The 13,592-nt window shown below is 59.6% G+C and overlaps 1 protein-coding gene across 4 annotated transcripts in view; it reads right to left on the bottom strand.

Moving 5' to 3' along the window:
- The window catches only part of NKD1 (NKD inhibitor of WNT signaling pathway 1), an 80,583-nt gene continuing 66,991 nt past the window's right edge, over positions 1–13,592 (bottom strand). For all 4 annotated transcript variants that reach the window (XM_045533250.1, XM_045533251.1, XM_045533249.1 and 1 more), the window contains 6 exons: positions 11,972–12,078; positions 8,230–8,325; positions 4,290–4,437; positions 3,809–3,893; positions 2,407–2,534; positions 1–1,608 (listed from right to left, as the gene is read on the bottom strand). In XM_045533250.1, the coding sequence (XP_045389206.1) occupies positions 1,019–1,608; positions 2,407–2,534; positions 3,809–3,893; positions 4,290–4,437; positions 8,230–8,325; positions 11,972–12,078 (1,154 nt within the window). In that variant the 3' untranslated portion in view covers positions 1–1,018. The remainder of the gene's footprint in view (positions 1,609–2,406; positions 2,535–3,808; positions 3,894–4,289; positions 4,438–8,229; positions 8,326–11,971; positions 12,079–13,592) is intronic.

Raw genomic sequence — 13,592 nt, 5'->3', positions numbered from 1 at the left:
AAAGATACCTGAGAGTATATTTACAGAAAGATACATAGAAATGGACAGATGGCATCTATCTATAGATAGGGAAAGCTCTGTTAGAGAACCACGTAGGTACACATAAATTTGCCGATGATGAAACACGAGACGTCCACATCCTCCTTCACAACCAACAGCACACAATTGCCTGACCTTGGAAAACCATGTTTGTCTATGTGGTTGGCTCCCGCTCTAGCAGTTTCCAAAATGAAAAGGCTGGTTTCAGGAACAGTCCTTAAGAGTGTGTGAGTGTGAGTGTGTGTGTGTGTGTGTGTGTGTGTGTGTGTGTGTGTGTGTGTGTATCTTTCTAAAGAAGAACGAAGGAAGAAAAGAAGAAAGTATTTTTATGTTGTTCATGGCAGAAAGGATGGGCCTGGTTTGGAGCAAGGGTATGATCCCACTGGAAAAGTGTGAAAGATAACTCTAGAAAGGACAGCTAAGGTTTCTAGGTTGGGACATAAAAACACAACAGCAAGGAGGTCTCATGTCTGCAGTCCGCTGAAATCCCTTATAGCACATTACAATCAGTTAAGGGCAAAATAAAATCAGAATCATACTAAGAGGTAGCAGCTGTTTATCTTCTCGGAGATTTCGAGGGTGTCTGGAAGCCGGGCCAGGTAAGGGTGTTCTCCTGGAAGAGACTGGGGGTGGGGGCAGGCAGAGTTTGGGCCGAGGGCTCCCACGGCTCTGGAAGGGCGTGGTCCAATGCGTGTGGAGACCACAGCTCCCGAGCCCCGAGGGAGCCTCTGTCATCTCGAGGCCACTTCCAAACCGGAGTCATTTCCTGGTAAGTTACGCAGTCCCCACAACATATAAATAAAAGTTTAGTTCTGTGTTTCCATATATCTACATGAAGGCTAGCTAAATATTAGTGGAGTAACAATAATTATTAATAACAATAATCGTCATAATAACAATAATTAATAGAATAATAATGCCTTGGGGTGTCGGGGGAGGGGGTCCTTCATATGGCAGGGCGGGGCCCGGGGGAGGGGCTCTATGTCTGGTAGAAGTGGTGGTAATGGTGGTGATGTTCGTGGTGGTGGTGGTGCTCGTGTCTCTGGACCGCCTGGCCGGCCTGGCTCTCGTACACCACCACGGCGGGCAGCTCTCGCAGGTGCTCCCGCCCGAGGACGGCGCCGCCCGGGGCCAGCGGTGCCTGCAGGCCCCGGCAGCCCTGCTGGCTCTCCTTGGCTCGGTGCTTGTGCTTCTTGTGCCCGAGGGGGGCCAGGGTGGGGAGGAGGGCCGGGTTGGCGGCCAGGTGGGCGGAGGGGGACACCGCAGGGACAGCAGGTCCCAGAGGGGGCTTGCTTCTCGCCCCCCTGGCCACATGGCCCACACCCACGCTCTTGCCCTGGGCCTTGGGGGACCTCACAAAGTGCTTGCTCCCGTCCTGGGTGCCCCGGAGCCGTTGCTGGAGCTCTGAGGCCTTGGCGACTGGGGTGTCAAGGAAGTGGAAGGAGCCCGGGTCCGCACCTTGGGGCTTTCGATGGGGGGCGTGGATGGCTTCCGGCTCATGGGAGCGAGACCGAGTGGGGTTAGAGGTGCGGGGGGGCAGTTCTGACTTCTGGGCCACAGAAGGGGAGCCTAGGAACCAATTCAACAGACATTTAATGAGCACCTACTGTGTGCTAGGACTCAGTGTGCACTGTACCCTAGAAATCACCCCCACCCCCAGCTCTCCAAGACTGATAAATGCCAGCTGTTCTTGATCAGAGCTACCCCCACACCCCGACTGCCTCGCAGGAGAACTCTGAAATGAACTTTCCCATCTGCTAAGTGGAAGGAACTGGTTCTTCAGTTGGTCTTCAAAAGTAATAAATTCCCCTCCTGGGAGAGAGCTGAGAAAGAGAGACCACGACAGAGACCCTGAAACTGTCTAAGGCCACCGGGGCAAGAAAGAATGCTAAGTATATTACCGAAAACATGCAAAAGTGACCCATACAGGAATTGGACACGCTAGGAGGAAGGGAAGAGGGAGTTGGGGGGAAGCGAAATTAAGCAAGAGGTCAACATAGGTCACAGGCTGGTAAAGACAGAGCAAGTTTTACTCAGCAAAACTGAGGTTCTCCATGGAACACACAGCCACAGGAGTCAACACGGTTGCCTTGGGGAGGGCTGGGGATGGGGCACGGTAACTGTTGTTTTCCATTATACTCTAAGCCCTCAGATACTATTTGATTTTGTTCAAGTTTGTGCAGGTATTGCTTTAATTTTGAAAACATTTTTAATGTCAATTCCTCCAAGAAGAGTCTTTGACCTGTCCAATAACAGCTACATCTCCCCAGCCTGCAGCAGCAATGAACGCCGCCCGCGGCCCGTCCAGCCACACTCACCCCTCCCCTGCCCTCCCCCGACACCCCAGAGCATGCTTGAGCCCCTTACCAGGCCCAAACTGGGATGTGTAGTTTTCTATCCCGGCGAGATCCAAGTAGTGGTTTCTCCTCTCGATGTTCTCATCCACGCAGTGGTGGTAGCAGTCAGACTGCTCCGGGCGGCTGTCACCCTGGAACCTACGGCAGGGACAGCAGTGGGTTTGTCGGCACCAGGTCGGGGAAGGCCACTGGGACAAAGTCTGGACCTGCTGTTAATTTCCTTCCTGGTCTTGGGAAGAGGGCAGGGGGAGAAACGACCATCTCTGCAGTCTGGCCTCCCCGGGTTCCTGGGAGGACAGGATAGGGCCTTTGCTGGGAACAGGCCCGCAGCAAATGTGGGGGGGTATTGGTCAAAATCTAAGGATCCCCCACAGCCAGGCTCAAACCACATGTGCACACTACAGGCAGGTGGCCTCACCCCTGGTCTGTCCCCCAGACTGCTGGAGTTGAGGCTGGCAGACTCCATGATCTGCCCTAAAGCCCAGAGCAGGCCTCACTAGTGCGCATGCATGTGTGTGCCCGTGTGTGTGTGTGTGTGTGTGTGCGCGTGTGTGTGTATGTGTGTGTGTGTGGAGGGGGCAGGGGAGAGAGGTGCTGCCAGAGGCCTCCTTTCTCCCTGCAGGACTTGGGCTCCCTGCCCCTCCCCTTCAAGGACCTCTGTGATCTTCCCACCCTCCCTCAATCTCCAGCCAGCCTTGTCACCTCCGATTCCCAGCCCCCTCCCCACACCACGCTGTGTCCCTGCTCTCTGTGTCCCTGCTGTCGCCTGCGCCAGCCCTGACCCAACTCCAGTCATCTCCTCGCTGGTGCACACTTGGGGTTCACACACCCCGTGCCAGCTCTGCTCCTGCTATTTCCTCACTGCTGTTCTCTAAACAGTCCGCCTTTTCTCTCCGCCCTCCCTTCCTTCCATTAAAGAAATAACAGGTGGAAGATAATTGCAGACTGACAATCCCTTATCCACAATTCTGACATCCAAAAAGCCTGAAAACAAAGATTTTTCATAACCCACTTCCTTGGCAGCCACGTCCCCCTAAAGGGACGGGAAGGTGTTTACCGTGTTTATCCCACTTGGTGGGCATTCCACGCACCGCCCGGCGGGAACGGCAGCGCGGGACACCCTGAGGCGCTGCCCAGACCCATGCGCGATACATGAGAAACATGCCGGGAATACCTTTCTAAAGCCCCACAAACGCTCAATTCCAAATCACATCGGGCCCGACGTGTTCGGCATAAAGGGATGTGGGAGACCTACATTTAGTTATCTTTTAAATTTTAGAGTTTTATTTGTGTGTCTAACATCACTGGCCCCTGGAAGACAGCACAGACTGGAGCCTCCTGCTCTGAGTCCTTCGGATGCAGGTACACCGCTGGTGCTTAATACGTGCTCACGCGCACTGTGCCCGCCGTACCTGAGGGGGGCCCGCTGCTTCTTCTCCCAGCTTCGCAGCTCCTCGGCGGGCTTGGTCTCTGCTCGGGGCCGCGTGCCCTGCAGATCTGAGTCCGGGTGGAGGAGCACAGGAAACCCACAGTGAGCCGCGGCCCTGCGGAACTGGCCACAGCGGCTTTGCAGGGCCTCCGCGGGAGGGTTCCCCGGGCCAGGACTGGATAGAGGGTGTCACAGCTTCCTGTCCTGCTCACCTCCTCCCCCATCTTAGATGGCCTCGAGGCGCTACCCCCCCAGCCCCAGCTATGGCTGCGTGCCACACCCGTACCCTCTTCCGTGGCTTTGCCAGTGCAAGGCCCCTCCTCCCCTATTCTAATCCTACTCCTTCAAGGACCCAGTCGATCCCCATGTGTCCACAGAGCAGCTCCCTGCCTGTTCCCCCAGGTGTGGTCCCTCCCCAGAGAGGGCAGCGCACCGTTTCACGGCCTGGGCCCTGCAGCCCTCACCGGCCTGGTTGACAAGGACGCTCCTCTTGCTCTGGCTGCCATCAGGGGCCACGGTGAGCTTTACCCGCAGCGTCTTGCTGGACGTCGGGGAGTGGTTGACAGAGGAGTCGACCACCTCGTAGATGGTGTGCAGCAAGCTGGTGATGTCCTGGATGGGGAGGGAAGCGGGGACCCACGCGGGCTTCAGCCACGTGCACGGAACACGCAGCAATCACAGGGCCCGCCGGAGGCTGCAGTGCGGAACCCCTCTGGCTCCCCCAAGGCAGAGCCTGAGGCAGAAACCTGGGTGCCGGAGGTTCACGCCGGGGGAGACCTAGGAAGCAGGAGTGAGGAGCAGGGAGCGCAAAGGAGGAAACACCCACAGGGGTAAACGGGAAGAGCGGGTCACAGCACGGGCAGGGGGCTCGGCTGCACTGGGGCCCCCCGAGGGACGGCGTGGAGCCCACCTCAGAGCAGGCTCAGCCACATGGGGAAGGGTTGCATTGGCTTTCCTCCCTCACTGGCTGAGAGGTGTCCCGGGGAGACGACACCCCCTGAACTCGGGCTGCCCTGCACCCAAGAAAGCTCTTATCACGGTGCTGTCCACCCTGGCAACAGGTCAACTCCGAGGTGGGCCTGGAGAATATGGGAGGGGGCAGCCACAGCGTCTGCCTCAGGTCTGATGAGCACCTTCTGCACAAACAGTGGAAAGGCAGACGTGTCCCCACTACAGACTGAATTGTGTCTCCCCCAGTCCCCAACTCACACGCTGAAGCCCTGACCCCCACTGTGGCTGCATTTGGAGCAGGGGGTGACTAAGACGGGACGAGGGCATGCGGGAGGGGCCCTAATCCAACAGGTGTGGCGCCCCTCCCCAAGGAGGGGCTATCGGAGGTCCTGCTCCCCACCGCGTGAGGATGCAGCGAGAAGGCGGCCGTCAGCAAGTGAGAACGGGAGCCCTCACCGGGACCTGGACGGGCCGGCACCTTGGTCTTAGCCGTCCAGCCTCCAGAACTGCGAGAAAATAAACGTCTGCTGTTTAACCCCACGGTGGTACGTCGTTATGGCGCCTTGAGCTGACTCAGACAATCCCTAAAAGATAAACTATTCTGTGAGAACTTGACCAAATCTCCTCTTCTCTGTGGGCCTCAAGTACCCCCTCAACCGGGACAGGGGCCTCCAAACCATGCTCCGTGGGGAGTCTCAAAGACTCCAACTAGGGTCAGAGGAGTACAGAGTCCCCTCACCGGGCCTCCCTTTGTCTGGGTGTCTGCTGAGGTCATTTGTCTTGGGGGGCAGCAACCTGCTTTCAGTGACGTTAGAAACCCCTGGAGAAGATACCTTCTCTCTAAGGATCAGGCCCAGGGATGGCCTCATCTCTTCCCAGCTATTCACGAGCACAGACGGGCTCGGCCCTCCCTTCACAAACCAGCCGTGACCCCTTCAGGCTGAGGTGGCAGTGACAGCACCGGCACAGCCACGACCAGGCAGGTACGTGGGTGGGTGACCGGAGTGGTGGGGGCCAACCGAGGCACGGGCCCTGCCCCCGGGAGCTGGCAGTCGCTCAGCTCAGCTGACTTGCCCTTTGGCAATGCAGGCTGAGGGTCATCCCAGAACACTCCAAAATCCAGAATCTTCTGTTAAATCTTCAGAATCTTTAATACTGGCAATTAATTTAATTTTTAACAAAAGCCTCTGGGGTACCAGACTAGAAGACCTGGGGCCAGACTGGAATTGTGGGGGCCGCCAGTTTGAGACCCAGGACCCCGCTGCTCACGTGGCTGGCTCAGCGACCCCGGCTCTTCCGGCGAGGCCCGCAGAGGACTCCCTCCTCCCTCTTTCCTCCCCTGAGCTCCCCTGTGCAGCCACAGTTGCTCCCTCCCTCGGCCACCTCGGGAAGCCGTGGGGGAGGCTCCATCACACAGGTGAGGCAGCCCGAGTCCGCCATCATCACGCCCAGGCGTCTTACACCCTGGGAGGCTGGGCCTGGCGTGTGATCCCAGGGTGCCAGCTGTCTCGGGGTCTAGGAACAGGCAGGCCCTGATGGTTCCAGCTTGAAAGTCGACCCCACTGGCTGCACAGGGTCAGGTATGCAGGGAAAGGTGTGACAACTATTTCTTGCATGAATGAACACCTGAAGGATGAACAGGTACTTTTTTCCAAGTTGGAAAGTTGGCCCAGACCCCGGCTCTGGTCTGCAGGTGCATTGGGGTGGGAGCCCCTCTGCCCTGGCACACAGAAAGCATAGGGGGGAGAGGCATTTGCAGCCAGACTTGAGGAGTGGCTTTGGGGCTACAAATAGACAGGGGGACACCAGGCTGAGTCCTCCCTCAACTTGAAGCCAACCTCCCGGCTCCCTGGTAGGAGAAAAACACAATCCAGTGCATTCTTTCCCCAGGGCCACGCTGGGCCACCCTCCTTGGAAGCCCTCTCTCCCTTCCTCTCATTACCAAGGCGGGTAAGGAAGACACGAATACAGAGCCAGAAAACAGTGTCTGCCCATGGGTTTCTGCAAGGTCCCTAAGGCGGGGGACAAATCCTTGTATGATCAGTACATGAGGCTCCTCAGCACCTTCCAAACCAGAAAAAAAATGGAGGCAGCAGCTGCAGGGGCTGAGTGGTCCTCACCACTGCCCACGTAAGAAAAGGAAGATGCCACTGCACCGAGAAGCCCAGCCCAGCTGTCAGACTTGGTTTGGGAGCTTGTGCTGACATTCTGAATTCGGGGGGTTGTTGAGAGGATGGGCCACAGGTTAAAGCTGTCAGCAACCAGCTTGCTACTGCCAAGGGCAGAGCCCGCCTGATAGTGAGAGAGCACAGAGGAAGCAGAGCCAAGAACATCTGGTCCTGAAGACACGGAGCCTCTGGATCCAGCCGTACCTGAAATCAGCCGCCAGGCTAACTTTCAGTTATGGGAGCCAATACATTCCTTCGTGTCTTTAAGTCTACCAGTTGGAGCTGGTATTGTCGCTCACAGGTAAAGAGTGCTGAGTGACTAAAGTCAGTCACCGTTTCTTCCTCTAACCCGTTGGATCGGCCCCTAAACCACAGCCTAAGGTGGAGGCGGCCTTTCTAACCCAGGTCTCCCCTCTGGCAGCACAAAGGCCAACTTCTCCCGCACTGTGCACAGGAACGGCACACTCTGCCGCGACCGGGGCAGGAACACAAGCCCGCCGGGCCCTCCGGGAACTGTGCCTGCTGCCCGCTGCAGGGCCCGGCTCCCTCCAAGAGCCTTCCCCGACCCTCCGCCAACCTCCGTCCTACCGTCCTGTTACTGCCTTCCCTGAACGCATCATCGCTTACACTTATCCTGTAATTGTTTGGATTCCCCTCCCTCATCGCGAGGCAGGCACCGTGTCTGATTTGATCCCTGCTGTGTCCTCGCGCCGCGTACCTGGTAGATGCACGGAGCTGGTGCTCCGTCTGCAGACACGGGCGGCAGGAGGGACATGTGGGGGCAGGGCCCTGAGCAGGGAGACAGACACGGGCACGCAGGGGGAGGATGAGGAAGAACAGGCTTGGGGGCAGGCCATGACCAGAGCTGTGACCACAGAGCCATCAGTGGCCCTTAGTACTGGGGGTGCTCACCCCTGCAGGGAGGTGCCAAGTGGCCTTTGTGCGCTGGCCTCCCAGCGCCGGGCAGAAGGGCTGTGTGGGGAGGTGGCCTGCGGTGGCCCCTGCCCTGCCCCTGGAGCTCTGGGACCAGAGAGTGAAGGAAGCAGGACAGGATTCTGTTAGGTCTGGGGTCCTTTTCTGCGGAGGGCCTGGGGCTCTGTGCCTGCCCCTGCGTCTCCCTCCCTGTCACCTCTTCCCTCTCAGCGGCAGCTCTGGGACGCCCCTTGAGATCTCCCGGAAGCTCCCAGCAGCCCTGCGGCCCCGGCTCCCTGCCCAGCTGCTGCCTGCCGTGGCCGCCCGTGCGGGGGAAGGGGCGCGTGGCAGGAGGCCGCGCAGGTGCACTCACCTCGCGGGTGACCTTGCCATTGTTGTCAAAGTCATACAGGGTGAAGGTCCATTCCTGCCGGCTGTCCTCCTCCACCGACACATCACACTGTAGCTCCTGGACACAAAGAGACAGGCGGGACTGGTCACCTACCGGCTGTAACACCAACCGGTGGTGCACACTTGGGCTCAGAGGCCAGGCCATGGAGGCAGCCACCTGTCCTCTGCCCTCCCCAGACCCTGGGTGCAGGAGGAGTACAAGGACCGAGGCAGGACCGGCCAGGGAGGGAGGCCAGAGCCCGGGCCGGGGAGGTTCGGCCTCACAGGGACACCTGCAGGGGTGCCAGCGGTCCCGGGTCTTCAGAGACAAAGGAAATGCAAGAAGGGGGGATCTGAGAAGAGGCTTTGTAGCCTCAGAATGGCTAAGCTTGGCCCAAGGGCTGGAAGCAACTAGAAGGCAACAGGAGCAACACCCTGGGAGGCCCGGGCAGGACTCTCAGGGTGGGAGGAGACGGACACGAAGGGCTCAAATGCCAGCCAGCCCCGGGCCCTCCATAGCCGAGTGACTCTGAATGTGTCACTGCACTGCTCTGTGCCTCAGTTTCCTCTCGTCTAAATTACGGAAAATGACAGTATTTTCCCACAAGGGTTGCTGGGAAGATCAAATACCCGACTCACGTCTCCTCGGCCCACCCGAGCTTCCCGCGGCCGTGGCGGACAGCTCCCAACCTCCCACCCCCGTGCCCTGGGCAGGCCTGTTCCAGGGCAGCTCCGGAGAGCCAGGCACCCTGCCCAGAGGCACCAAACAAGGGCGGGACAGCAATCAGCGGGCAAATGCGGGGCGCCTCACCCCTCCAGGGCACAACTCTGAGCACATGACATATGGCTCCTCGGACAGTCCCCACAGGGCTGAGCCCCCCTGCAGGTGACCCCGCACCAACCCACCCTTCACTGGTTTCCCTCCTTCCTGCACCCGCTCCCCAGGACCCCTCCCCCATTCACTGCCTGCTCCCGGGGCCTCGTGTCTGGGTCTGCTTTGGGGGAACTGGAAACGAGACGTGCTTGGTACACTGGGACAGAGAAAAGCCCAATTAATGGTAGTAGCTACAGCTTTTGCTGTATTGATTAATCCAACAATAATTTCACTATTATTCGCAGCAACCAGAACTGTCTAATCCCAGCGACTCTGAGCTGGGGAGTGGTGAGCTCTGTCACTGGAGGCCTGTGGGCAGAGGCTGGCTAAGTGCCACATAGAGAGTTCTAGAAAGCACGTGGTTTGGGGAAAGAGGTTCCACAAATGGCCTTTAAGATTCGTAAGACTCTACAAAACAAGAACAGATGCTCCCAGACCATTCTGTTCTGCGTTTGCCCGCACTAGGACAGGCTCAGCCCCCGGCGCAGGGGAGGCACCTGGCCTGGGAACGCTGGCGGGTGGGCCTGGCACCGCGTCCCTGCCCAGCCTCTGCAGCTTAAAGCCAGCTCCCTCCAGCAGTTCTCGGGCGGCCCACGCTGAGCTCAAAGTCACCCTTGCCTCAGTGTGACATGCCCATCTGACACCTGCCGAGGGCCACTCTGCTCTCTGAGGCACTGCTTCATGTGGCATGAAACATGTGCTGCACACATGTGCCTGCACACACCCACACACATGCCTACACACACACACACACACACACCTACACACACACACATGCCTGCACACACCCACACACATGCCTGCACACACACACACACACACCTACACACATGCCTGCACACACCCACACACATGCCTACACACACACACATGCCTGCACACACCCATACACGTGCCTGTACACACCCACATATGTGCACAGTCTTCACACACCAACACATGTGCCTACACACACCCACACACATGCACAGCCTACACACACACACACACACGTGCCTACACATACCCACACACGTGCACACACCTATACACATACATTCACACGCACACAGAGGCCTGCACACACCCACACACGTGCACACAACCTACAGCCTACACACACGTGCCTACACACACCCACACACGTGCACACACCTATGCACGTACATTTACGTGCACACACAGAGGGTTTACCTGTTTCCAAGACAGCTTGGGTTTGAAGTTCAGAAACACGAGGTGAGTACAGCCACCTGTCCCTGCAACCCCGTCATGTGGGGGTCTCCTTGCCACCCCCACCTGGACTTCTCAGGACAGTCCTCCTCCTTGACTGTGGCTGAGTCCTGATCACAGCCGGCCCCTCTCCGGACACACACTTAGGCTTCCAGGGAAGCACGGCACCTGGGTCTGGGCCTTCCCTCTGCTAAAGGCTCGGCTCTTGGCCTTGCCAAGCCCCCCAGGAGACCCTGCGAGGACCCAGGTGGGCTCAGGGCAGGGCCAGGCTCCAAGAAGAAGCCGGCAGCCCTAACACCACAGCTAGACACGGCCTGGCCCCGCCGTGCCTGTGTGTAGGGCCCCCACCGTGTGTCCGGCCTGGTCCCCGTTTCCTGTACCGTCTCCCCCCCAACCCGGCTCCCCATCCTGCGCCAGCCACACGAGGCAGCCTGCCATCCCTCACAACGTGCCGGCACTTCACGCCCCCAGGCCTCTGCCCCTGCTGTTCCCTCTGCCTGAAACGACCTCTGTCCCCCAAAGGCCCCCTGTGTGGCACCTGCCCACCCCACAGCCCTGCTGCCTGCTCCGGGCACTGCAGAAAATCTGGAATTACCAAAGTGTCCATCGCTCCACACCCCTGCGGCCTGACTGAGACGACCGTCCCCAGGCTCCCAGGTCCCCGACACATCGCCAGCTGTGCAGTGGCTGGGTCTGGGTTGCCTATCTGTCCCTTCACCAATGTGCACTCCATGAAGGCAGGAACCACGCCCAGTTCACTGCTGGGTCCCCTGGCAACCGGCCAGCGTTGCTGAGAAGGGAGGAAAGCGTTTACTCTGTACGGGACCCCGTCTTGGGCACTTTGGGTGCGTGAGCCCCCAGCGCCCACACGTCCCGGTGCCGTAGAATTCACCGCTAGCCCCATCTGAAAGTGGGTGAGTGAGGCCACCAAGACTTTAAGGGACTCGCCCTGATGTCAGGCGGCTACTGCTGGGTATAGCCAGGCCTTGAACCCTGGCCTGCTGACTCCAGACTAGCCCTAGTGGCCAAGGCAGGCACAGGGAAGGGGGAGGCAGAGAGAAGCGGGCGCTCCACTCGGCCGGCCTGGTCTCGCTCTCAGCACCTGGCACTCAGCGTGGCGTGTAGACAGGCTCAGTGCACTGCTGGGGGTGCAGGGATGCACGGGCTGTGGGCTCAGGGAGGCCACACCCCTTATGTTGACCACATAGGGAAACTGAGGCCCAGAGAGCATCAGGGACCTGCCTGAGGCCTCCTGCCCACCCGAGAGCCCCCGCCCGTGCCCCAGAACAGCCTCTAGGGGAAGGTTTCGCCAAGGAAACTGAGGCTCAGAGAGGTAACAGCAGCACCAGGGCCAGAGTCCTATCGTCCCACCTCCCCTCGTCCACTCGTGGGCCACTGGCTACCACCAACGCAGGGGGCCAGGGGCCGGGCTGAGACGGTGACAGTGGTGAGTTTTCGCAGCCTCGCCCTCAGCCAGGGCGGCCCGGAGGTGGCAGGAGGAACCTCCCACCCAGGGTGGCTGTTCACCAGGAGGCGAGGGGCCCTCCCATCCGGGCTGCCTCAGTTTCCCGCCTCGCAGAGCACCAAGGGGAGGGAGCCCATCTCGCCTCCCCAGGGCCCGGCACCAGGAAAGGAGACTTACTTCAAACTTCAGCTGCTTCTTGGAGCCCGGGCAGGATTCGCTGGCCTTCTCCATCCTCTTCTCATCCCCGCTGCCCAGGCCGTCGGTCTTCTCCGGGGGCAGGGCCACTGCGGGGAGGCGGGTGACAGAGCATGAGGGGGGCTACCGCCCACGCGGGCCTTCCTGCCCCGCCGTGTCTGGGGGTGAAATCGCTCTACTCTCCACGCTCTGGTGATGCCCGGGCTGCCAGAGAGGAGACCCCCAAGACACACCTCCCCAGGGTGCGCCTGTCTGTACTGGCACCCAGGTTTCCCAGTGGCCCCTCGGGCCCCCAGCAGCCTGAGACTTGGGTGCCCAGCACGGTGTCAGGCCAAAGGGCAAGCAGATGAGGGCAGAGGGAACTTTTGGAGCCCCAAGACCACGGTGATTTTCTGTCCAGACTCGCTGCCTTCCACGCTGGCATTTGGCCTCTTCAAAGTTGCCACCGCCTGGGCCCAGCCAGCGCTCGGCCCCGGCCATGGGCAGTAACAGTCAGGGCCCGGACGGCCTCGCCACCTTGCCTCTTTTGGGAATCAGGGCAGGTGGTAGCTAAGTTTTCCCAAAACTGAGGCTTTTGGAGTAGAAATGGACACAAAGCATCCGCGTGGGGAGCAGCATGGTGCGGAGATGTCACCTGCTCAGACGGGGGTGGGGGACAGGAAGGCCACAGCAGCACCTGGCTGACCGCACAGCGGCTCCGTCCACAGTTCCCTCCCTCCCCCAGCCCCAAGCACACCCGGCGTCACACGGGGCCTCCCCCGCGGTGCCTGGGCGGCGGCAGCTCCCTGAGGCGGCCGGGGCTCCAGCCGCAGACCCGGGTCTCAGAGCCGGACCTCGGCTCCTGTTCTGGTGCTCTCACAGCATGGGGCCCACGGAGAACATGCCCGAGAGACACCAACTCCTCAGAAGACCTCGAGGACGGGGACACTGACATTGTCGGGCAGGGTCACTGAAGCCAGCTGCTTCTACAATACTGTACTCAGTAAAACCAAGTCCTGCCCTTTCTGCTCCTCCGAAGCAAACACCTCAAAGGCTGGGCCGTTCCACTTCAGTGGCACCCTGAGCCCTGGGGGCAGGTGATGGGCCAGGGACCCAAGGACAGTCAAGCACACGGCCCGGCCACCCTAACCCCTCCATCCCCAATCTACCTGGTGCCCTGCCGAGCCAGGGCTGCCACCATCACAGGGCCAGACAGGGCACCGTGCACAGCTGTTTCCACCAGCCACAAAGCCCTAGGCACCACTGTCCCCCTGTCGGGGAGCCAGGGCTTTCCCCGTCCCCAGCACTAGTGACGCTCTCAGCCTTGGAAGACTCCAGCATCTCTAGTGGGTGCAGCTGAGCTGGGCAGGAGAGCCACGTCTGAGAGGACACAGCCGGATTCATGCCCTGGGTTCATATTCTGACCCTGCAGCTAACTGGCTGGGGCAGCCTTGGCCAAGGCACGTGACTTCTCTGGACCACAGGCCCCTCATCTACAAACTGGGATGCAATGGTCTCGCCCTCGCAGGGCTGTTGGGAGAGGCCAATGAGGAGAGTGGTCGGCACACAATAGGTGCTCAATAAATGCTGGCTTTGCAAAGGATGTAGATGGGCCATGGTTCCA

Source organism: Lemur catta, chromosome 20 (assembly GCF_020740605.2).
Source record: "Lemur catta isolate mLemCat1 chromosome 20, mLemCat1.pri, whole genome shotgun sequence".
Taxonomy (NCBI): Eukaryota; Metazoa; Chordata; class Mammalia; order Primates; family Lemuridae; genus Lemur; species Lemur catta.
Note: the sequence above shows the minus strand (reverse complement) of the source record. Positions and strands in the feature narration are given on the sequence as shown.